The 25,423-nt window shown below is 45.3% G+C and overlaps 2 protein-coding genes across 3 annotated transcripts; one reads left to right on the top strand and one right to left on the bottom strand.

Annotated features, from left to right (window-relative positions):
• Positions 1-3,981: 3,981 nt before the first annotated feature.
• On the top strand, positions 3,982-9,715 carry si:ch211-63o20.7 (Serine/threonine-protein kinase pdik1l-B-like). Of its 2 annotated transcripts, none has more exons than XM_081718529.1 (5): positions 3,982-4,474; positions 4,921-5,596; positions 6,472-6,697; positions 7,501-7,751; positions 9,293-9,715. In XM_081718529.1, exons 2-4 carry the CDS (start codon positions 5,000-5,002, stop codon positions 7,731-7,733), a joined length of 1,056 nt encoding a protein of 351 aa, XP_081574655.1. In that variant the 5' UTR covers positions 3,982-4,474; positions 4,921-4,999; the 3' UTR covers positions 7,734-7,751; positions 9,293-9,715. The 2 variants fall into 2 exon arrangements, with proteins under 2 accessions (XP_081574655.1, XP_026871753.2); XM_027015952.3 differs by having other exon boundaries at positions 3,983-4,474; positions 8,228-9,715.
• Positions 9,716-11,091: 1,376 nt separating this feature from the next.
• On the bottom strand, positions 11,092-24,224 carry elp3 (elongator acetyltransferase complex subunit 3). Its single transcript, XM_027015963.2, has 15 exons — positions 24,067-24,224; positions 23,744-23,843; positions 23,441-23,579; positions 22,397-22,467; positions 22,099-22,162; positions 21,879-21,947; positions 21,297-21,451; positions 18,477-18,638; positions 18,229-18,355; positions 13,456-13,649; positions 12,913-13,003; positions 12,752-12,817; positions 12,382-12,609; positions 11,899-11,980; positions 11,092-11,538 (listed from the first exon to the last, which is right to left on the bottom strand). The coding sequence occupies exons 1-15, from the start codon at positions 24,086-24,088 to the stop codon at positions 11,462-11,464; spliced, it is 1,647 nt and encodes a 548-aa protein (XP_026871764.2). The 5' UTR covers positions 24,089-24,224; the 3' UTR covers positions 11,092-11,461.
• Between the last annotated feature and the right edge of the window lie 1,199 nt (positions 24,225-25,423).

Here is a 25,423-nt window from a genome sequence, read left to right as displayed (position 1 = left end):
GAGTCTTAGTGGAGACTCGAGTCAGGACTAGTGTGCCACCATAGAGCTGGCAACAGTGGAGTCAGAAAAAAGGGTCAAGAGTGAATTATTATTGAGAAAAACAATGTTGAATGCTGCATGCCCAACACTGGTCTACAGTGCACATCACAGTAATCTTCATTTCAGGGGTTTTTTCTGTATATTTCAGTTTTTCTAATTGAATGCTAATTTAGTTATAGTTATCTATAGTAAATCAGTAAATGGCTGCTTGCTTTGGAGGGAGAAAAGTGCCTTCATTGAGAGTGTATCTTAAAGATCGCTGGTTCTGAATTGAACATGGTACAGCTGGGACCCAAATCTAAATCCCAATTCTCACCTCTGCATTGCTAAGTAGTTTCTCCAGGTGCACCCTTGGGCTCGACAGTGACAGCGCAGTGATGAAATTGATGCTGAAAGTCTCTATGAATCACACCACTGCGCAATGCAGCTTCATGCAGTGTTGTATTCATACACTATAAACCTGTTATGGAAAATAACATGTGTGCACAAAAGTACTTGCAAGCCATTTCTTTAGTGCTTTGTGTAAATACTGCATTCGAATGGCATGAGAAGAGTGATCAAGGAAGTCAGAAATCCGGGTCAGTGCGCGCTCACGCCTGTTCAACAGTACAGCGCTAGTGGACTGTAGCAGATCTTCACTGGCTATTAGCACTAAAGTAGTATTGATGGTGATGATGAGAATAATTATTATCATCATCATCATCATTATTATTAATACTACTTTAACTGATATTGGTTTAATTGTTAGAATGGAAAACCAATGAAAGCAAAATGTAAAAAACTTGCTCCAATAGCCAGTGAAAATCTGCAGTCATGCTAAATACACTTCAATCTTCATAACCATTTTTTTTTTATTCAAATGAAGAAATACAATAATAAGCATTATTCTTAACTTCTGAGCAGAAAGCATATTAAGAAATATCATGTTTGAATATAAAACTCCTGGTAGAAAATAACGATTAGACCCTTATGTAATTGATGATCGATTGATGGATATAATCTTTGAGAACAGGAGTGGCGTTCAGGCTGATTCGCTAACCCTGCTTGCACAGAGGGGCTCTATATTTGGACATAATGAATGCCTGAATAGAAATGTTTCTAGCCTTCACAGAGAAAGCTGATCACACTGCATGCCACATTATATTACAGGAACCTGAGAATCACAGGCACGGCGTGGAGGCTCTGGCGCTCGCCAGAATAAAGCTAACCCCCGACACCCAGGTGAAAGCAGAAAGTCAATTCCCCATGCAATTAGGTGTGCAGGGGCATACTCACCTGTGTGATGTGCCGTGTGCCACGGTCACCGACCAAAGCCACTCTGCTACCTTCCGTCTCTCTCAGCACAAAGTTTTATTGCCTTATGAAGTGATGAGAGGCAGCGATGCATGCCCGAGTCATCAGGGGAAATACGGACGCGGTTTGCAGGCAGACAGAGACTTCTCCAAGGGTTATCAATACTAAGCACTTGACTGAATTTACCAGCAAAAAAAAATTAGAAAATGCATTGAAAATTATCTACTGGCATATATCAAATACATATTTTTGGTGACAGATCAATTGATTGATCTATCAGTCTGTTTATCTATGATTTTAGCAGAGCCCAAAGCCCAAGTAATATATTCTAATGAGTAATATATGTAGTTAAATCCTTCACAAAATAAAATAAATCATATTTGTTCTGGAAGTCATAAATCTTGGAGAACATGTTCAGGGAAGTTTGTTCCTTTTAATAAAATGTATCCCACAAATGAATCTTTCAAAACCAATTACAACAAAAAGCGAAAAGATAAATGTCTGAAAGTTTGGTTTAATAATAAAGGAAAATCCAAATTAGGTGAAATTCTTCAAGTTCTCACCAGACTGCAGGCTGCTGTTCCAGTCACATAGCAGAGTTCTCAGAGATGCAGAATTTTAATCTGTTACTGGAGTTGGTGCAAAGAAAAACTGGAACCTTCCACCAAACTCCTTCTCATCTCCTGACAATGCCCTCCTCGCTCCCACAAATAACAAATAAATGACCCAAGCAATAATAAATGCTTTAGTCTGTATGAAAGCTGGTTAAAAGGATAGCTGCTGTCTATCTGATTTCAGTGAATGAGGCATTTTGTGGGCTAATATAATGTGTGGGCTAATGTGATGTGTTAAGGTTAAACCAAACTTCTCTGACACAGATTTTGCATAGACATAAACACCAATAAACCATATAACTCCATCAAACACCAGGGAGTTGTGAAATTTTCAATGTGAATTGAATTTTCAAATGGAGTAATAGTTTAGCAAAACAACAACCTAAATAAGTCAGTTTGAGTTTCTGAATTGCAGTCTTGCATTTATTAACATTTAAATGCTCTCTCTTTCTCTCTCTCTCTCTCTCTCTCTCTCTCTCTCTCTCTATATATATATATATATATATATATATATATATATATACACACACACACACACACACACACACACACACACAAACAATCATATCTAAATAAGTTTAAAAGTAGTTGATAGACTAGAGGTGGAAGTATCAGTTTAGAAGACAATAGTAACGGTGCCAGAAAAAGCACCCTGATCATCTGTTACAATTTTCCTAAATGAAAGTCCTTTCCCAAGACACTTTTCCTCCCCCATTTCCCGCCATACACTCTCAATAGTGTGACACATTTTTCTCCATAAACTAAATAGTATGACATATTTGATGTTAATAGAAGAGAATGAGTAGATAACATTTTTGACATTTCCGAAGTGCTGTTCCCCTGCTACCATACTAGAGAAATTCATATTTAATAAACATGTATTTCAGATCACTGTCTCCACTGCCCTCTGTTATTTAATGAATGCATTCAGCGTGTGGCTGTGCGTTATGATCACCAGACCAGTTTATCGCATTTCTTATCACACCAGGAAAAAGTCTGACAGGGCTTTCATCATCTTGGGGGAAAACACCTAAAGAAAGATTAGGTGTGCCATCAAAATTCCCCACGGGTGTTTCCAACAGTGAATGTTTGTGACATGTTTCAAGAGAAGTTATTATTAATTTTTCCTAGAAACAAACCCCAATGTAATATTTCCTGCTTTCAGTGTTCACTTGAGATTAGCAGCCAATTTGTACTGCACTTATGGGATCTTGAGTATCTCAGAGGTAGACTCATCTCATCTCAATGGGATTGGCTGGACTCATCTCATTTGGGAAGGGGCGGGCTCATCTCATCTCAACAGGATTGGCTGGTTTCATCTCATGTGGGAAAGGGCCGGCTCATCTCATCTTGACGGGATTGGCTGGTCTCATCTCATTTGGGAAGGAGCAAGGTCATCTCATCTCAACAGGATTGGCTGGTCTCATCTCATTAAGGAAGGGGCGGGCTCATCTAATCTCGCCAGGATTGGCTGGTCTCATCGCATCTTGATGGGATTGGCTCGTCTCATCTCGTCTCATCACTTCATGTGTCTGTGACTGATGCTTATATAAATTCTGTAACTGAGTTCCAAAAGCAGAAGACCCAAAAACTAACCACTTTACTAGCGAGCTGATGATAAGTAATGCTTTAGGAGTTACCGAGGTACTTAGCTAATTTGTACATTGCAATGTTGAGATCCTAAACAAAAAATGAATAAAATAAATAAAATAACATCACTCAATAACAGTTTACTTGATGCAACAATAGCATGGCTGTTTCCGAGCACAGCTATGGTGGATGTACACTGTAGGCATGAGGATTTAGCATTTGATATCACTAGATTATTTACAAACATAAAACAGTTTAAATGTAGCCTACTACCTCTACAGGTTCAGTATGGATATTTTGTGCATATAATAATGATGTCAGTATATTAACAAACTCGGATAACAAAGACAAATGGCTATTGTGGTTTTGTAGGGTACCATAATATGCATATAGAATACAGCACACAGAGAGGCGGGCTCGTACTTCTACTGGTTCTTCTCTTCTCAGTTCTACTGACTGCAGCTTTAATTCGTGCTATCTTGAACTGTCTCTTCTGCAATCCCATATGTGCTGTCCCGCGGTCCCGCAGCTGCAGACGTGCGATACGGGCGCGCGACGCGCGCAGCTGAGAGACTCGCGCCGACTCTGCGCGCTTTCTCGCCTTCAGTGTAACCTGGCAACGCTCCGGCTGGAACGACGACAGCAACAAAAAAGTCATAGGTCGGATTTAAATCACCAGCCTCGATGCCTATTGGCCGTAGGAACACGAGGCCACGTGATCTGACCAATAAGCGCGCACGGCAGCGCCGAGCGCGGGAACCGTGACAACATTAAGGATGTTAGAGTGCTCGCGTTAGACGCGCGTGCAGTTTGTTTATCTTTGTTTATCTTTGTTTATCTTGGAGTCTTTGTTGTTGAGCGTTAGCCGGCAGGTCTTCCTCATTAAAACGCGAAGCTAAACCTAGTTCTGATAGCATCACCTCCGAGCGTCTTCATGGGTAAGAAAAGGCCGTTGTCCTTTAACTGTGCCGTCTGAGAGAGCTTTAACCGAACCTCCACACATCTTCTCAAACTGAGAACTAGCGAGGCTGGTGAACAGACCAACGGCGGTGTGTAATGGCTCTAGCTAACTGTGGCTAACTCGATTTATAACAATGGAAGCATTTCTTCTTGAAAGTACTTCGTTTGATACTGCTAGCTTGTGTGGCTGGCTGAGTTATCTAGTTCATAAGCGAACTTTCGACTTCCGCAAGGACATAAAAATCGAGTTATCCAGATGGCAAACATGACTGGTAGTGATTGTGCATCTAGGTAGTTGGCACGATAGTATGGTTAAACTGGCTAACTGGCGAAATTAGCTAGTGTATTCAGTCTTGAGTCTAAAAGTATGTTATCTGGATTGAGATCGCCAGTTTCTAACCAGCTGTTTTGTTTTTTTTAACAGGTCAGTCGAATACAACCTTCGTCGTTCCTAAAAACTGGGACTCATATGTGATGCATGTACAGTTGGGACTATAAGCTAAATGGATCAGTTGTACACTTTGCAGCGGGAGGTGGGACGGGGCAGTTATGGCGTGGTATTTGAGGGTAGCATCACGGAGACAGGTTGGTGGGGTCAACGGGGAGACAGGGTGGCTATCAAACGCCTCCCCTGCTGCAGCCCGGAGAGCATCGAACTGTACCTGCAGGAGCTGTGGGCCATGAGGGCTACTGCCAGACAGCACCCAAATGTCATCGCCCTCTCCAACTGCCTCCTGCAAACGGGACCCAAAACCCTTCGGCCGCTAAGGGCAGACAGGCTTCCGCTGGACCTTGTGGAGAGTGTTCTCAAAGGGAGAGTAGTGAACCGAAGAAGAAACCCATCCAGCTCTAGGAGATTAGCACACGTGGAAGAGGTGCCCCGGCAGTGCTTCACTCTCTGGCTGGTGATGGAGTTTTGTAACGGAGGGGATTTGAACCACTATGTGCTGTCGCAGCTTCCGGACGTTCAGCGCAGCCACGATGTCATACAGCAGCTCAGTAGTGCTGTGACTTTCCTGCATGGACTGGGAATAGTACACAGAGACCTCAAACCAGACAACGTTCTGGTCTGCCTCACCAGAACTGGGCCGGTGGTCAAGGTATATGTTGGAACTGAACACACTAAACGGACACTTTTTAATAGAAACACCTCTTATCTGCACACAATGGCTGAAAATAAATACAGATTATCATGCAGGTTTGTTGTTTTTTTTTTTTTTAAAACTGACCAGATATTATTTGGGTCCTCACATTACTATGAGCACTGATGGTAGAAACACGGTTGTGTTGCAGTTGCACATTTATCAGGTGGGTCTTTGAGACACCCTTGTCACTGCTGGGTTGAAAGTGGTGCACCACCCAAAAGTGGTCCTGTGGTTAGAAATGTACTGTTTGTTGTAGGGCCAGAAGAGGCCTAACACAAATAGTTTGTGGTAAGAGAAGTTAGACTCAAAATGTACACCTGGTAGCTAGGTATTTCCAAAAAAAATGGTGTGTGAATGAGTTATCATTGAAAAAAAAATTACCATATACAAATTAGCACACTAAGAAATCAGTAATGTTTTGTAAGTAGTAATCATCTCTAAGTGTTCTCTTCCACTTTTTTTTTTCTTTTTTTTGCAATTTTGTTTTGAGCATTAACAACTAAGGATAAACCTGTGTTTGTATAACTCTTTGGTAATAATGAGACTTTCAGGACACTTGTATACTTGCATGCATGTTATTTACCTGTCGCTTCAGCAGTGGTGGCAACCTTCTGGTTATTAGTCAAGTGCCTTATCCACTAAGCTACCACTACCCCTGTAACCATGGTTAATTCTTTATCATTCAAAGGTGTGTGCACAAGAAAGACTAAAGTCTGTAACATGTAAACACTGAAGCCCTGTGGATGATGCTTTGACTCGATAGTCCAAATTAAGATGGTCTGTGTGGGGCTCTGCCTCTGTGCTCACACTTGGCCCACACTGTGCTCCAGGTGGCAGACTTTGGCCTCAGCAAGATGGTGTCCGGCCCCGTGGATGGAGAACCCAGCAGGTTGGCCCTCTCCTCCACCTGTGGCTCTGACTTCTACATGGCCCCCGAGGTATGGGCTGGCCGGAACTACACGGCCCAAGCTGATATCTTCTCCCTGGGGGTGCTTTTCTGGGCCATCCTGGAGAGGATCACCTTTCTGGAGGATGGTTCCAACCAGGAGCAACTGGGTGAGTATGTTGTAGCCTTGGCAATTAGTTGGCCATTTAAAAAAAATCAAGTTTAATTCATGATGGTTTCTCTATAGCATACTTTTAGTTTAGAATATGAAAATATCCCCCCCCCCCCCAAAAAAAACAAAAAAACTAAAACCTAAAAGAAATGTTAGACCTGGGTCAGTAGTTCAAAAATAATTGTTAAAATAAAGCTTTTTTTTTTTTTTCTGTGCTGATTCTCTAGTAGGTAGGCAGGGCCACGGTTTTCTGATATTGACACTGGAATTCATTTTCCCATGTTTGTCACCCCTGGTAACCGCTGCCACGACGGGGTGGTGGGTGTGGCGTGTTTTGGTTTCGCTGCCTTTGAGTGCCTGACTGGAGGGCCCATTGACATGGCGTATTATCCGGTGATGGGCTAAAGTGGTGTGAGCAGAGAGGCTTTGGCGAGTGCGCCTGGACAATTCGTGCAGGACTGTAATTATTGTCTGAGGGGTCAGACGTCTCATGATTTATTAAAGGCAATTAGGAGCTTTCTGTGTGTTCATCCTCTTCCATTCAGCAGCCTTACTGGGTGCGTTTGTTTTCGTGCTGGTGTTGTGAATACCAATGAGTGCACCCAGCGTCAACTTTAGCCCGAACGTAACCCATACTTAACGTTTCTAACCAAAGCAGATTTCTGTTGCTTAGTTTCTCCAAAAGCCCCTGATCGATGAATGCTTAGTACTGCGCTGATCAGAGAATGTCGAAGGGTCTCTTAACGGCCCTGTTTCCCCACTTGGGCCATAAACGTTTGCTCATCCGGGTCTGGCCCGCAGGGGCATATGTAATGAGGGGCCGAAGGCTGACCCCGCTGGGAGAGGCGCTGTGCCACAAGCCGGACCTGCAGCTGGTCATCCCTACGAGAGCCCGGCGAGCCTCACCCCTGCCGCCCCCTCCTGCTCCAGTCCTGTGCATGCTGCTGCTGGACATGCTGGCGCCCGACCCAGCTGCCCGGCCCACTGCCCGGCTGCTGGAGGAGAGGGTCCGACAGGCTACAGACCCTCGCTGATCTCTGAGCGCTGCCTTGGTAAGAGACTCTGCCCCCTCCAACTTGGCTCCGCCTCCTACTCAAAATGCTTTTGTACTGTATGAACTAGAAGTTTCTTCAGTTTCCTTCAGATTCAATGAAGTATTTGCAGGGGAGTACGCATTTCGTTTTGTTTTGGTTTCTGCATAAACATGGTGGTAAATGCAGTGTTGTAAAAATGTTTATTTTAAATGTAGCCTGACTGACTTTTCAGAGTGCTGTATGTTCGCTGTGTGTCTGATCATAGCATCAGGATTTTTTAACCTTTACTATAACTAATTTACCCACGTTGTATAACATTTACACTGAAGTCTTGATTCCAAAGAATCTATATATTTATTGAAAATGTTTTGAATGTGAAATGCAGTGCCCTGTTAACACTGTCCCTTTGTCCGTGGGTTTCACCATAGACGTGTATTCAGAGTAAATGCTCGCGGCCGTAATTTCTTTTCCTTTCTCTTCCTCTGGCAACACAGCACAGAAATGAACTGGGCTAATCTTTGTGTGGATGGCCGAGCCTTCAGATGTCATAATTGGGTTTAGAAGAGCACTGTTGCAGACACCGTGACCACGGCGCAGGGGGAAATTGGCACGGTCACGCCGCAAGTCCTTTGGTGCGGCGGTTTAATTTTAGCCCGTCAATGTGACTGCGGCCTTTGAAGCAGCTGGGTTGACGGGGCGTGTCCAACGTCGGGAGTGGGGGAGCGGAGCAAGGAGAATGTGTATCGCTCGCCAGGGTTGCCCCCCCCCCCCCGGATTGAAATGCCCATGGAGCAGTTCCTTAGAAGTTATTGGCTGGTTTATTTTCTGGCGGATTGTCAAATGGCTTCTGTGTTTGGAGACCACACTCGGTCTTCCTCAGGAAATTAAACTTCCAGTTTGATTGATCTACATTATGCTTGCCTGGGCCCAAAACATAATTTCTGTTGAACTGGCATTTATCAGTAGGAGGAAGAGAAAGGAATCTATTGGTATTGAATTTATCAAGAGAGTCAATTACACTGTTTTACTTGGATTCATTCAGCCCCCTCCAGGAATCTGCAATCTTGCAGTTATGAAAATTCAAACAAGCTCAACCAGCACTTGCAGTGCTTCCAAAGGTGGTCTATGGTCACTGCATTCTTTTGGTGGTTCATTGTGTTGGGCTTAATGGGCAAATCAGTGAAATGCTTCCAGTGTGGCAAGCATGTACCTCTGTGCTACTTGTTGGGGAAACACAGGCCAAACTTAATCATATGTATTTAAAAAAAAAAAAAAAAATTTTAGTCTACAAAATATAAAATGATGGCTAAATTCTTGGTCACAATGAATAATAAATATAGACCAAGCCTTGCATTAAACAGCTCAGCAGGTCTGGCGTCAGTTTTCGGCTTTTACAGTGACACAACTGCAGCAGCTATAACATCAATCTTACTAACCCTTCTGGAAGGTTTTTTGATTAATGTGGCCCTTTTGTGTGTAAGAGTGTCTCTCTCTCTCTCTCTCTCTCTCTCTCTCTCTCTCTCTCACACTCATCTGTGCTGTCTCATGTGGCTAGATAGAGTGGAGTAATAGGTTTGTGTTACTTGGCCCTGCTCTCTACATTGAGCTGTTTAGAGCTGTGGGTGCTTCCTTCTGCTACTTCCTTGACTGCAGGCAACACAAGCCAAAGGTTACAGATTGAAAAGCAAGTTTTTACCCCACCCCCTTACAAATTACAAAAAAAATAGATTTGCATCTGGGGCTAATGGGTCGTAGAATTTAGAATCTCAAGTAGATGAGTATACAAGTAATAAAATTTTAATTGAATAAAAAGTTAATTAGTTTACTGCTTTGGACTTTCAGCTGAATTCATAATACTGTTGGTAAGGAAGTGGGGGAAATTTACTGGTTCCTTTTATGGCTCATATCTGTGTGCAGTCAGTTTACCCAGTGTCTCCTGTTATAACTGTGATGTGACATTTTTAAATAATAAATGTTTCTGTGATGACCCATGTTGCCTGACTTGTCGTCTCATATTTAATCTGAAGCTACAACTCTTACAAAACTATATCCTTCAGAGTAGAATTATTACCACCAATAGAATTTACCATAAATGTGTGAGCTGCTTGCTAAGGTTAAAACAAGCAGTTGGCATTTTATCAGTATTTATCCAATGTTGAGAGAATTTAATGGCAACAAAACATACAAAATTTTGCTGGTAACTTTATTACACGGACTACCTTCAGAAATTTGGCCACATCTGCATATCTATAAGCAACAGTGCTGGCAGCAGACCGTGTTGTACAGCTAACGGAGGACAGAAATAATGAGCGAGAGATGGAGACTAATGACTCCGAGACAGCTCCGATAAAACGCTCGATGAGATTTCCGTAACCTCACGCCCTCGGCCGGGCAGTGATGCATTTCCAAGGGTCTTAAGCAGATCTCATCCGTGACATTTCCCTCTCTCCGCCATTCCGCCCACAGATCGGCCAGCGAGATGGCGTTCTGCGACCTTTGCAAATTATCGGTTGATACGCAAAGCGCGGAACTACGACGTCGTCCTCTCCGGAGTGCCTGTGTTCTTGGAATCAGCTAGAACATTAGCCATTCGAATTCAGTTAGCGCCAAAGGCTCCGTGGCTCGGGCGGGGCGGGGCCAGTCCCTGGAGGTTCCGCCTCCAAACCAGACAGATGGCACACGTCATCAGGACGTTTGTCTTGGTTCCAGTGGCAGCGTTGGTGGCTGCTAAAGTCATAACGGCGACTCGGTGCTGGGAAATGACGAGTCCAGCTCACGTTTAATCACGTGTGATGCAAATGGAGGGTCACACTGGAAGTGGGGTGGGGGGACCTTCTGCACAGCGCAGGATAAGATCTTCCAGTTTATTGGAAACCGTATTTCAGACGCCAGACCTTTTAAAGGCTCAGTTTGGCTGAGCTCACAGACACTGGGCTGTAAAGGCCAGTCAGTCATCACCAGAGTGACACCTTGACTCACGGCGCTGGAGACAGAGATATAATTGGGTATTGCAGTGTTAAATGAAGCAGCAAAATCCCATCAGCAGAGATATCACGGCGTCTCCTGCGAAGAAGAAGAGTCGTCACCACTCAGGAGCCTCCAGATGGGAATTTGTGACATGGCGGGCGACTGATATGTGAGAACGCAGTTGAAGCGAAAAATAAAAGTGGACTATAACTTTTATTCCCAACAAGAGCAAGTCAATTCTGGACCACTTATGCGTCGGTTTTTAAAAGCTTTTTTGGGACACAGAACTGCTAATGTTTTTGTCCCATTCAGTTCTGCTGAAGGTTCAGTGCTGGTCAACACATCCACTCAAATCTGCTCTTCAACATACAAATTACGGACGTAGCTACGATCAGAGATAAATAGCCTTTATTTGTCAAAAAACAAACAAACATATGCTGTTGTTACTGCTAAAAACACCAAAATAGCAATTAATCTTCAGAATACAGAAGGGAAAACACGATAGATTCATAAGAAACTGACTAGTTACATAAATAAAATGAGATTTTCTCTCTTTTTTGAGTGTGATTGCAGATGGCGCCCATCACCTCCCGTCTAAGTCTGCCATACGTGGGCTGTAAAACACAGCCCAACTCATCAGTCAAACATAACAGGAGCAGAACCTGTGGCAAATCAGACAAAAAATCTCTACTACAGTCTTCCTGAGAAAATGAAAAAAATCACTGATGAAATGATCATCTCGCGTGTCCTGCAGCGTGAAGCTAGTCCAAGCGTTTCACCATATACGGCCCCTCCAGCTCGTAACCCATCTTCCTGTAGTAATTTCTAGTTCCTACGCCTGAAACCAGAGGCAGACAAAGGCAGTAAACAGAAGTGTGTGCTAATGGAATTATGGGAGCATTGTTTAGTTCTGAGCTGTGTTTGCAGTGTGCAGACATCTGAAAAGCACAGACACAAAGCAGCTGTCCGCGACTGGCACGCGTCACGACCTGCACAATGCCAACGCAGATACTGCATCGCCTTTCCCCGCACCGTTATCTCGCCCCTGCAGCTGACTGCTGAGGAGAGCACACGGGTGGGGAGGATCCAGACCCGGGTCTGACCCTCAAACACCAATGAAACAGAACGACGTGTGGCGGCAGGCCAACCAGCGCCCGCGTTGGTGCGCCTGCTCGAAAAGCGGCTGCGTCTTGATTACCTGAGATGACGGCTAGTTTGCCGGAGCCGTGCTCATCCCGGGCAATCCTCTCCGCCTCCTCCATCAGCATCATCCCGAAACCCTGTGGACACAGATAGGAGGAAAGCGGGAATGCCGATCAAGAGACAGCCGGCCTTGAGAAATGGGATCACCTCCCTGAGAAATTACGCAGCTATGAAGAGCACCAAATCCGCGCCGACTCCAGAAACCAACGACCGCTACATGAGCCGTCATTTTGATTAGAGACGGGATTATGTGGCGGGGCCCAGGTTCCTTAGTTAAGATACCGGTTTGGGTAAACACTGCTGTATGAACACGGCTGTGCTCTGTTGTCCCAGAGCTTCAGGTCCATCAGCAGTGTTTACGTCCACTTAAATCAAATCTTCCTCCATTGTTCTTGGCACGCTCAAGGGCAGAGCTCATCTCATGGTTATGAAGCCGAATTAGATGGCTCCAAGCCCCACCCCCTTTCTGTTTTCTCACCTGATGCTGGAACTTGCCGGGGTCGCGGCTGCTGACGGGCACCACGCTGCCATAGACGTGCAGCTCACGCACGATGGACACGCCGGCCTTCAGCTCTGGCCGGAAGGACTGGAGAGAACAGCGGCGGAGCCGCAGCAGGCCGATCAGGATGTCCTGCTCGGGGTCCTCGTAGGACAGGAAGGTCTCCCAACCACCGTTGGCCACGTAGTCGCGGCGGATCAGTTCCACCTACGGGCAGCAGGGGGCGCCACAGCATGTGGCCGTGTAATTGACATGGTATGGTAATTACATGGAGCTGCCTGAGGAATACACAGAATAATGAAAGCTGTGACCATTAGCATCTCAGCCCTCAGAGGCCGAGCACTGTTACCTGGTATGGCCGCACTTTATGGTGGATCTCCTGGATGCCTACTTCCCTTGTTCTTACATCTCTACACTGCAGGGCGAAACGGAGAAAGAAAAAAAACTATTTACAAAGTCAGATTGGGTAATATTTCGATTCCCTCTGACACAGTGGAGAACGCGAGTTACCTCAGTTCCCATATCCTTCATGCGGGCCAATGCCAGCTCTCGCAGATTTCCATGTTCCACACCAGAGCTCACCAGTGGCATAGGGATGTCCCTAACCACACCACACACACACACACACACACACACACACACACACACACACAGAGTGACCGTGCTCTACAGAGGAGCAGCCAGCTGAATCGCATTCAACATTACACACCACAATTAGTTTGTCAGCTATGTGATGAGCAGAACTCTGCTGGAACAGAGTAAAGTACAGTTATGGGAGATGATTTACTGCAGTCTGGATGACAGACACACAAAAGCAAGGACTCCTTACAGCAGCGATGATTACCTCACGGTGGTGCATCACACCTTTAACATGGAAGGATGTTCCGGGTCAGTATTTACAGGCTTCAATTAGGGGTCTGCCTGAGTGTCCCAATACCAGCCTGATTTTGATACTGAACTACTTCAGTCATCATGAACGATTCACCTCGCTAACGGACCTCTAAGTGGTTTTTTTGGGGGGTTTTTTGGCCCAGTGTGAGGGTGGTGCCGTACCTCTGCACGCGGTACACTCTCGTCCAGGGCGGCACCAGCGCCAGTATTCGTGCCACCAGGTCGACCAGCATGCTGGGCGAATAGCTCTTGTAGCGTCCCGTATTCCACAGTTCGTACAAGCCCGTGCCACGAATCACCAGCGTGGGGTAGAGCTTCAGGCCATCCGGACGGAACGCCGGGTTCTCGAAGAATTCCTGAACAGGGAGAGAAGAGGGCTTCGTCCCACAGCGAGTCCAACTGATGCAACAGAGGCACATTTGTGTAGACATCACTAACACTCTAATACTGACACTTCCTGCAACCTCCAAGAGCCGCTGGAGAGGTGGAACGTTCAGTCTGGGAAACACTCAGAATCTTTATTCCCTCACAGTCCAGCCTCGGATCATCTGATAACTTATTCAATCAAAATCCCAAAACACTGAAGAGATTCCCTCACAAGGGTCCTGCCCGCCACACCCGCTCCTGTCTGGGCACTTCTCGCCAATGTTTATGTGCACCATTTTTTAGTCGCTGGCTCCAGTATCTACATGTGCTTTAATGGAGAATGCGGACAGTATATATCATTTTAGATGGTATTACAGACTATGAGTGTGCCTCTGTATGACTGACATCTGTCTTATCACAGGGTAAAGATTCATTATCCTGTTGTCAATTATGCAGTTTTAGGACTGATACCATGACAACGATGACCGAACCATGGCAATCAAGATGACATCAGCTTATATTTAATTAGTTCTGTCCATGTTGTCCATACGAAGGACAACGCATTAGGCTAGACACCAGTACACTTAAAAGAAACAATAAAACTTTTCTTTTTCCATAACTTTAAGAGAAAACGGAACAGAGGATTACTCGGAATAACTTGTAGCTCTTGGTACACTCAAATCTAGCGTTCTCTTTCCAAACCAAATTAAATGCATCTCTGTGTGCGTGTGTTTTCCTAGGCATGTGGGGTGGGGTGGGGTGGGTGGAGGAGCCTGCACCGAGATAGATAAGTCCCGAAATGAGTGCTGCTTGAGCCTAATGGGATTCCATTATCACCCGGCCACGCCGAGCTCCTACCGGCGCGAGCGCACGCTCCTCCGGAGATAGCAGCGTCAGGTCCCGCTCTCTCTCGCTCTCGCCACGGCTGAGGGAGGGAGGGCTAAACAGACAGGGAAGGCAGAGGCGGGTGACGCAGGAGAGGCAAGTGTGGTGTTGGCGTCAGCGGAGGGCTGATGGGAGAGGGTTCGAGTCGAACGCACACAGCCATTAATCTCCCCCCTTCCTTCGCACACGGACATAAGGCCTCCTACTGGAGCGCTATCGCTTGGATACGTACCCAGACACAGGGGAGAATCTGGAGCTGGATCACGCCGTCTAATGCACCAATGGAACAGAGCGGAGGGCAGCGGCCGGCCCAACCAGCGCCCGCGTCCATGTGCCTGCTCAAGAAATTGCTGCGGCCAAGAAGTGTTGCCTGACTGGTTCGACTTAGAAGCTTTCAAAAGACCCGTTTTCCACCGATGAGAACACGAACGCAAGAGGAACCCATTGCCCGGATATGGATCGAGGATGCTAACGAGTGTAAGCACAAACACTTCAGCTCCGGACTACTGTGGTACACTTAGCGGTGCCAAATCAGAGCATCCACATGAAGACCAACGCAGACAGCAGGCAGACGGGACACCCGCTGGGCCTCAAGTTACACATTCACATTTACAGCATCGACCTGATGCTTTTATCCAAAGCAACTTACAGTTATGACTGAAAACAACTTGAGCAATTTAGGGTTAAGGCCCTTACTCAGGGGCCCAACAGTGATAACTTGGTGGTGGTGGTGGTCTTGACCTGGCAATCTTCTGAATACAAGTTGAGCACCTTAACCACAGTTACCACTGGCCCAGTGACGGGACAGACCGCAGGCAGACAGGACACCAGCTGGGCAGCTTGGAAGTGTGAAGAAAGAACCCACCTGACTTACACCACTATTTAATTACATGTTACCAGCTAGACTATTAACTTAGCTTTCACACCTACCCAATATCTGGCAACTTCAATTTGATTTGAAGAGTTCACTTTCTATGTTTAAAAAAAATAAAAAAAATAAAAAAATAAAAAAATAAAAAGTCGCACGGCAAGCGTCAACAACAAAAAGGAACAATGCTGACGTGCGCGCTCCTTTTAAAGAGATTCTAAATTATTCTTCCTTCTCGTGGCCAATAAACCCTGCCTAACCACGTGCTGTGAAGCCGATGGGAGAGCAGTGCATGCAGGGACATGTGGCGGAAGACCCGTGGACTCCCTGCGCGCTCCCTGCTGGTGTTTAACTCGCGGCCCATCAGAGGCCCCCGGCGCGCCGCGCGGCCCGGCTGCAGATTGGATCTTCCCGCTCTGCTAATGAAGCCCCCGATAAAACTCGCTCTATTCATTTCCCATAATAGACCTCCAGATAATGTAAAGCAATGTGTCACAGTTGGACACGGGCAAGGGCCATAAACGGCGCCCGTCCTCCCCCACCCGCCCCGTCTTAGTGCATCACTTCCTGCCTCATTTACATTCCAATGTCATGCCGGCTGCTTGCTGGTTAGCTTCAGTGGAAACGCACAAAACCAGTCCAATGGATCAGTGAAGAGTGTTTTAGAGATCGGATTTCGTTGGAATTAAAACAAAACAACTCCAGTATGTGGCTTACGGTGGCTAAGGAAAAAAAAAAAACCCACCAAATGTAAGCCACGCCGCAATACATATCTGGAAACATAAAAACGCATGTGCTACAACGTACACACATCCCACGTTCATGGCCGCTACAGATCGTCGGAAAACACTTCAATCAAAGTGACACCAGATGTTCCACATTTTTACAGAGGTGCTGCAAAGTGACTAACTGTAAACCCCTGGCGCGAGCAGAACGCGCCACTACGCACGTGTTTCTGCAGGACACGGACAGAGAGGTCACGCTACTATATGATTGTTTTTATTTTGCAGCGCGTGGAAGAACGGTACACGGACCCGTGCGATTCTCCGTCACTCGGTTGCCATGATTACGCCACAGGTTATGACACAAGACGAACACCTGACCTCCGCGAGCTTTGCGGTCCATCCTAGTTACTGTTGCTAGGCTGAGGGACCTTTAAATGAGATGCACATAATGAGATTTCGTGCACTTTTGCCCGGAGTTTGGTCTCTGTGGTCACACTTTAGTCAACATGCACCTCCAGAGCATGTCATATTATAATGCTCAACCTGACTGATCAAAATATGTAAATTAAGAGTCCCTCATTAGTGTCGCACTGTCTTACCGGAAGCGTCTGTCATCAAAGTCAGTGGTGTGGAGTACGATGTTAATTTAGCCGGTGGAGTTTAACTCATCAGGTGAAATTTTGGCTTAGCCCAATCGCATGTCTGTAGGAACAATCATTTACACGACATCATCCAGCCTGCAAAGGTATTTATTTTGTTTTACATTATGAACTACGAACACATTCTAAATGTAGGTGTTCTTTTTTTTTTACTTATAAAACCAAGTTGTTGCGGAATCTTAGTAGATTGAATGCAGCGATATGTAAAGCCAGTCCATCGTAGCGGCAGTACCTACGGAGACAGACCCCTTACTGTCACCTGGAAAGCCGCTTGGTGTGCTGTCAAGAGGTTTGTAGCATTTCTGCAGTTACAGCACTTTTATAGAATAATTTGTTTATGTCATGTTTTACATTTATAATTAATTTATATGAGTTTTAAAAGACCTATTTGTCCTGTAACAGTCAGGGACTTTGCTCAACAGGATACGGAACTATTTCCATATATCTGTGAACTTATTTTCAACATATGCGGCTGCAGAGCAAAAAAACATCAGTGAACACGTATATGTCTAAATATTCATCAACGTTTCCCCTTTGAAATTGTTTAATTCTGTTTGATGTTTCCCAGTGACATTCCGGTGGATTTCATACAACCTTCAAGCTTTAAGTGAAAAGCGCACGGAGCGTCTTCCCAGTCAAGAGACGAGCTCCTCACAAGTGGCGGGGCACCAAGGACCCCTAGCTCATCTCCATTTGAAAAGGAGACGGAAACAAACCAAAAAAAAGTCCAACGTTACATAATCCCCCAGAGAACGGGAGGCCGTCTCATTCTACGCTCCAAAACAAACAAACACACACACACATAATATAAAATGTGTGTGTGACTGCAGTGACAGACATTCAAGAACAGCTGCAGTGGGAATGTTAGAGGCATTGTAACACTAACACACACACATAAAGATGAGCTGTGACTGGACAGCTCACTAATCATGGTCTTGGCCCTCGACTAACCCCTCTGGTCCTTGACAACAGTTGCTATCTTTAGTCATCTCACACCCAGTTCAGATCCTTGCTGTGCTGCCCAGGTTTGGTACCAGGAACCCGGCTCCAGTTCCGTAGCCAGCACGTAAACAGGACCTGTGTTCCCGTCAACAGCGGCTGGTCTTTTCCGATCGTACCATTTCCCTGACCGGTGACCCACACCGTTCCCGGGTCTTAACGAGGGATCACCCTTCATCATCGGGTCAAACGAAGGTGGTATGATTTTTGAGGACATATATTCCTGTAATTATGGTCATTATTCATTTGATCCTCATGCTATGTCTAAGATAAACAGCCAGAATAACCCAGCCTGGCCTGGTTCGGTGGCGAGCGTTATATGAAATCACAGAGCAGGATTAGAGGTGTGTGTGCCCCAGGCTGAGGCCGTGTGATAAGAGCCTCTCCTCCAGGCTCGTCCCACACCGCCGGGCCAGAGCGCGGAGATACTCACGATGAACTGCTCCACGTCTCGCTCTATGCCCACATTCGGGAGGTCGGGCATCATGTGGGCCACCACCTTAAAGCCAGCGTCTTTAGCCAGGTGAAAGGACTCGCACACAGCTCGGACCGTGTGCCCCCTGCGGGGGGAACAAACAAGAGGCTGAACATAAACGTCAGCGTTTGGCGAGCTCCTCCTTGGCATGCAGAGAGTAACTACGGACGCTGCGCCATGAACCAGTGCGCAGTACAGACGCTGACCTGTTGGTGTCACGCGCCACGTCTTCGTAGACGCTTTGGACGCCGATCTCCAGCCTGGTGCATCCGTACGCCAGCATGTCACTGAGGTGCCTCTTCAGGCAGTAGTCTGGCCGCGTCTCGATGGTGATGCCCACACACTTGGTGTTGCTGCGCTCCGAGTACCTGAAGGAGGAACAGACTCTAAATACAAAGATAAACCACCACGACAAAATCAGCGGATACAGAGAGCACGTCTCCTTTCCAGAACATTGAGAAGGTAATGAAATGTTTTAAAGCTGGGAGGGTTTTGAATGGTTTACTACGTCTCACTTCAGCTGACGTTGGCCCATGACCTCCAGAGTGCTGAAATAAAGGTCTGCTCCGATACACATGACCCATATCACCACTAAAACTATCTAGTTTGGGAAAAACAACTTATTGGCTATTCAGCTGAAGTCTCGTGCAAACATGGAGTCAAACTAGTATCACTTATCCAAAGCACCACACACACGCACACACAGTCGCTAGGCTTTATTGTTGTTTGCTTGTGTTCATCTGTCGTGAGTGAAGGTTTCCGATATGTCATCAGTATGCCCAGTGCTTGCACACAAAGCACTGCGGCGTTTACTGCAGATACACAGAATCTAGGACACATACACACACTCCTGTGCTTGTGAGAGCCAACCCGTGCAGGTTCCTCTGTTCCTGTGTTGTAAGCTCCCAGTGCTCCTAGCTGGAGAACCCTTAGCCTGATAAATGCGACCTACCCGGCGGCTCTGCGGTGCTTTGTGCTTGAAGAGCTCCAGGGCCCGAGTGTGTAGCTCACGCCAGTCCAAGTGTTCATTTATCACTCATCATCTTCAAAAGAACAGCGGAGAACCGCAGAGTGCGGGACAATCTTAACGACCCCTCGCTGGGAGAAAATGTGTGGGGGTGGACAGACACACAGTCCTCATTCCGGGTGCGTTTAGACCTCAGAGGTGTGCAGCGTTTATGGCCTCTCCCTTGAACATGTTCCATTTGTAAGCGTTACGATATGGACCTCTATGAGATTATAATGGTTCAAAGCAAGATCTTAAAAGGCAAGTCAAATGAGGCAAAAGTAATTTGCTGTCACCATCCCCTCCTCACACACACACACACACACACACACACACACACACACACACACACCCTCTGCAGAGATAAGGGCTGCAGCTGAAATCGAACTGTCGCCCTCCGCGTATTTTCATGATTAGCAGATGGCACAATTACGACAATCGTGTCATCTCAACACACCCCGATAAGATGCGCTGGTCCAGTAATCCCGCACCCCCCCGCCACCCACACGCTCTTATCAGAAGGCACAGAATAAATAAACCAAGCACCATGGTAATAACACAGGCAGCCCCAGTTGAGGCATGCTGCGTGTCTACTGATCGGCTCTCACGCCCATCACTCTAAACTTTTCACCAAAGACCCGATCCACGTCATGACTTCTGCTCCAGCAGACAGAAATAGCAGGCAGAGATAAAACCATGTTACACACATTAGCATATGAATTGGGCATCTTAACATGACCCAAGACATGTGCCAAACTCCTTGAAGAGAACACCGCCCTTTAGGCTGTTATGCCACCGGTGTGGTCAATAATAATTCTAGATTTGTAAATTTAGTTCATTGTTTTAGTGATGTGGCAAAAACCTACACCGTATGTCACACATTGGATGTTATGTGGTCTGTTTCTTGCTGTTTGGGGAGATGATAATCTGTGATGCCAGATTAGGATACTGGGATGATCAATGCGGCCTTCTGACGGGTCCGAGCAGCTGCTAATCTGAAGATAATGCCTCGGGTTAAATAAAGGACACCAAACCCACCAAACTCCAATTAACAGACCCTACGCACACACTCCTCCACGGCCCCCATCTTTTCGCATTAACGGCGCTGTTTACCAAGCAGGCGCACACACACGCGCACACACAGGTGAATTCTAGTGGTGCCTCTACTCCAACAAACCTCGGTTAAACTCATTATGGGCCTGTTCATTGTGTTTGGAAAGGGGGCATTAGAGCGTCTGTAAAGATCACAGCCCTGACACAAGCCACCGCCAAGTCTCCGAGAAATCCAGTAAAATGTTTTCACTGTTACTGGGTGAAGTGGGACACACACAGACCCATCTACCTAGAGCCTCTTCTACAGTCTCTTCTACAGTAGCCACTGACCAGATAAGCAACGCAACATAACATACAGCACAAACACACACTGATACATTTATTATTGGGTGTAGTTGCCATGTCAACATCAGCTGACACAAGCCAAGTGTCAGAGCAATACATCAGCTGATCCATACACTAGTCTGCCACAAAAAAGGGGGGGAAAAGGAAATCTAAGATAGGATAAGTGAGATAAATGCTCTTTACTTCCCAGGTGAAATGCCCTCATCAACGGTGATCTGAATAATATCAACAAATAACAGGATCTGACCATAAAACAAGCAGGTGGCTCGTTCAGTTCAGCTGCTCTTATGCCTACAGACTGAGAATCTAAGATCGAGCCTCAGAGTTCTGCCTTCGCTCTGGTGCCGCTGTTTCGCTCATGAGTGTTAAGAATGGGATGACTGAGTCAGTTGTTACGATTAGCCTCCCCTACCCTATTAACACACTTTGGCTTCAATACCTTCAATAACTAATGGGCAACATCAGATGTGCTACTCTGGGGTAAATGTTTGTATGCTCTTTTAAACTCTGTGTTCTTACAGCGGTCAGTCACCTATAGTGACCCCTGAACTCCTGTCTGTGTTGTGAGTGCCTCTTGGCGCACACCGCCCTCTAGTGGTGGGAGCCCCGTCCCGTGCCGTACCTGACGGCCTCAGCCACGTTGTTGGACGTGTGTCCCGACAGTGCGTCATGTAGGGAGCGGATGAAGTAATCCCTGTATTCCTCAGACAGAGCCATGAACGTGCCACCCATCACAATGAACTCCACCTTGTCCACACTGTGACCCAACTGCTTCAGCTAGAAACACACATACACGTACACACACACACACACACGCAAACATATGCACATACCGCACATATATGTTCAAACATATCAGAGGCACAGACCTAACCCTAACCCAAACCCCAACCCTGTCCCTAACCTCTAACCTCTGTGCTGTAAATAAGTGAATATCTGTGATTCACATGTTCTGTTACTGTAATTGTAATAATGCAGAAACTTTAACACTTTTCTAAACCACATCATCACAGTGGGGAAACATTCTGTCTCCTTCACAGAATTCTACTAATTTATGTCATTAAACACATTAAATCAGCATGGAAAATGTAAGTTGCTGGTTTGTCCTTACAATCTAAACTGTCTTAAAGGTGGAATGTGACAAAAACCAAATCCCAATAACAAAGTTGAACCCCAGGAGGTTGTATGTGACGGGGGAGCTTACCTGTTCCACCCTGTGTCTGGTCTGCAGGTAAGGATCGTAGCGGGCCCGGATGGCCCTCATAGACGTAGGCTACATGCAACAGAAGCATCACAGACAAGAAACACAGGTCAGTCTGACGTGTACCGCCATGCCTGCACAGTGAGGCAGCATATAGCACGATAATGACCTCATAACCTGTGTAAGACTGTGTGGAATATTCAACACATAGTAGGATAATCACCTCGTAGCCTGTGTAAGACTGTGTGGAATACTCAAAATCGGAGTCCGGACCACCTGGACAGTATCTGGGCCCAGAACAAGCACACAAATCAATCGCAGTTGTGGAAGATCAGTAAACATTCAGGTTTCAGTCTCTGACAGCATCTGCTGTGGTCTGGTGGAATTTTTAGTCTCCTTCTCTATAGATCCAGGACACCCATCAAACACCTCTATCAATCACCTGTATCAAACACCTCTGAGGTAAACAAAAACGTCACGTGTGTCAGGAGTGCAACGTTAACCAGCAGCCGACTACTCACACGCAAATGTTGCCGGTGAAGCTGATGTGGGGGCAGCGATGGGGCTTACACATCACAGCAACAACAGCAATCTACACAGAGAAATCAACACAAGGTGTGTGTGTGTGCGTGCGTGTGTGTGTGTGTGAGAGTGTGTGTGTGTGTGTGAGAGTGTGTGTGTGTGTGTGTGAGAGAGAGCGCTCTAGCAACACTGAAGTGCCTAACCTGCTCCTAGCAACACCCAGTAGAGCCAGTAGAGCATATGTAGGTATGTATGTATGTATGTATGTATGTAGGTAGGTATGCGTATGTATGTATGTAGGTAGGTATGCGTATGTATGTATGTATGCATGTATGTGTATGTATGAAGGTATATGTATGTATGTATGTGTATGTATGCATGCATGCATGCATGCATGCATGCATGCATGCATGTATGTATGTATGTATGTATGCATGTAGGTATGTATGTATGTATGTAGGTAGGTATGCGTATGTATGTATGTATGCATGTATGTGTATGTATGAAGGTATATGTATGTATGTATGAAGGTATGTGTATGTATGTATGTATGTATGTATGTATGCATGAATGTGTATGTATGTATGTATGTATGTATGTATGTATGCATGTAGGTATGTATGTATGTATGTATGCATGTATGTGTATGTATGAAGGTATATGTATGTATGTATGAAGGTATGTGTATGTATGTATGCATGAATGTGTATGTATGTATGTATGTATGTATGTATGTATGCATGTAGGTATGTATGTATGTATGTATGCATGTATGTGTATGTATGAAGGTATATGTATGTATGTATGAAGGTATGTGTATGTATGTATGTATGTATGTATGTATGTATGCATGAATGTGTATGTATGTATGTATGTATGTATGCATGAATGTGTATGTATGTATGTATGTATGTATGTATGTATGTATGCATGCATGTAGGTATGTATGTATGTACATATGTATGTTGACTTGTGTTGAATGTTACAGTGCAATAGTGAACGCTGTGGCAACACCAGAGAACGGCCACTGGTTGTAATCGTACCCCGCTGGCTGTGCGGATGGGCTTAGCTTTCAACTTTGGCACGAGGGACCGGCGGTACTGTGGCGGCACCGCGGCAATGATGTCCACAAGACGGGGCTGAGCAGAGAGTCCATACTTTGCTGACGTTTTTGTCTTTACTCTGAAAAGACAATAAATCTTTAGTCCACATTTATTACGTACTACTAACTATAGGGAACGGCACAGGTACTTGGATATGCGTCAAAGCATACCTTTCAAATGGTTATATTTATTTAACCAGTAACCTGCGTATTATAAAGACTGTGTAGAAATACAGATGCTTACTTATTGAGGTTTATATCTTTGCCCTGCTCGTGAGCCTCAACCAGCTGTTTGATGACGTCTGCGATTGTCATCATCATCAGCTCAGCCCGGCTGAGGTCACCTGATGAAGAGGAGGAAGACGACAGAGACGATCAACATGCATCACGTTACTTCTCATAGCTTAGCCAACTGGAAAACAGGCACACTAGCTACGCAGAAACAACGGAGTAGGGAGTTAGAGAAAGTAACTTAACAAAACGTGCGTGTCTAACCTAGTTATCCAGGTTTAGCCAGCCACCGGGCAAATAACCACTGTGATATTGTTGATCTTAGCGAATACTTACTCTTCTTTTTCGGCTTTCCCATCCTGTGCGTAGCTCACATAGAGGTAAACCTTAGAATACGTGGAGCTGGTAAGAAAACAGCCATGACTAGCTAAACATGTGGTTAGGGGTAGCTTGGTAGAGTCTCACTTTACACACGTCAACATGCTGTATGCCGCTAGTCGATGGCATGTGTCGCAAAGTTTGTGATGAAGCGAGGCGTGCGCCCTCTAGTGGCAGATCTGTTTCTGTATGTGAATCATTGTCACGCTAGTTGAGCGACTTCCTGTAATTACCTGTTTAGTTTTCAGATGAGGGCCGGAGGACGGTTGTTGTCTTAGCGGGTAAGCTGACTGATTATAGGCTCATGTTTTCAATGCAGAACATCAAATAAAAGAAACAGACAGACTGTGGATCCAGTCACCTCCCGTCAATATTTAACTGTACCCTCCCTGTACTGCATAGCCCTGAGAGGTCCTCAGGTTTACCAACACAACAAACTCTGCTGTTTTGAAGTATTTTATAAACACAGTTGAGCCTGACATCATGTTAACTAATATTTTTATGTTGCGTTCTGTAAATCCTCTCAACACACAAACCTCTGAGTGTCCAAGAGTTGGCGTAAAAATGCTGAGACATTAAAATATTGTATATTACATAAAGTAAAATAAACATGAAATCTGCATAAATGCACATTTAGTCAAAATATGTCAAAAATGATTTTACTCAGTTATCTATAAATTTCGAGTTAATTATTTCATTAAGATCGTTAAGATATGTTGGGTTAAGATGTGTTAGGTTAAGATGTGTTAGGTTAGGGGCTTCAGCTCACTCTGTTGGCTGAACAAATTTCTCATGAACCCCCCGTGTTCAGGGCATTTTCTGAAAGAAAATGAGAGAAGATATCGGGAGTCCTCAGTGCTCAGCTTGTACTTTGTTCTTAAACTGTGTTACATTCTTGCTTATGTTTTTGCAACCACCTTATTTCAGCTTCGACTAACGTGAAAATGAGACCTGAGCTGCTAACTAAAGTCTAAGAAACTGCAGTACAATTAAACACCTAAAATACGACTCCCTACGATACAGCAAAAATAAAATAAAAATAAATAAATGGCAGTGCATGTGGGTAAATCCCAAGTTCAGCAAACTCAGACTGATGTGCGAATGGGGTGAGAGAAAAAAAGACTGAAATATTATTAGAAGAAACTTTGAGAAGACTTGACCTTATTAATTGCAGTAGGTCACATTGTTGACAATTAAATACACGTAATAAAATACATTTCATTTACTTCGTCATGTCTGGTGCCTTGTTTGTCTTTCTATCCTTTATTATTTACGATTTATGATTGAAAATGTAAAAAAAAACCCACTTGGAATC

This window comes from Electrophorus electricus, chromosome 7, assembly GCF_041902795.1.
Source record: "Electrophorus electricus isolate QZ-2024a chromosome 7, ASM4190279v1, whole genome shotgun sequence".
Taxonomy (NCBI): Eukaryota; Metazoa; Chordata; class Actinopteri; order Gymnotiformes; family Gymnotidae; genus Electrophorus; species Electrophorus electricus.
This window is presented reverse-complemented; position numbering and strand designations above follow the sequence as displayed.

Bases quoted from the DNA above. Each gene is read 5' to 3' on its own strand.
- si:ch211-63o20.7 (XM_081718529.1), top strand. From the start codon at position 5,000: ATGGATCAGTTGTACACTTTGCAGCGGGAGGTGGGACGGGGCAGTTAT. The intron at 5,597-6,471 runs GTATATGTTGGA...ACTGTGCTCCAG, and splicing joins GAACTGGGCCGGTGGTCAAG to GTGGCAGACTTTGGCCTCAG. The intron at 6,698-7,500 runs GTGAGTATGTTG...TCTGGCCCGCAG, and splicing joins TTCCAACCAGGAGCAACTGG to GGGCATATGTAATGAGGGGC.
- elp3 (XM_027015963.2), bottom strand. From the start codon at position 24,088: ATGGGAAAGCCGAAAAAGAAGA. The intron at 22,468-23,440 runs GTACGATTACAA...TTCTCTGTGTAG, and splicing joins CCATCCGCACAGCCAGCGGG to ATTGCTGTTGTTGCTGTGAT. The intron at 12,610-12,751 runs GTAACAGTGCTC...TGCTGCCCGTAG, and splicing joins ATAAAGTGCGGCCATACCAG to GTGGAACTGATCCGCCGCGA.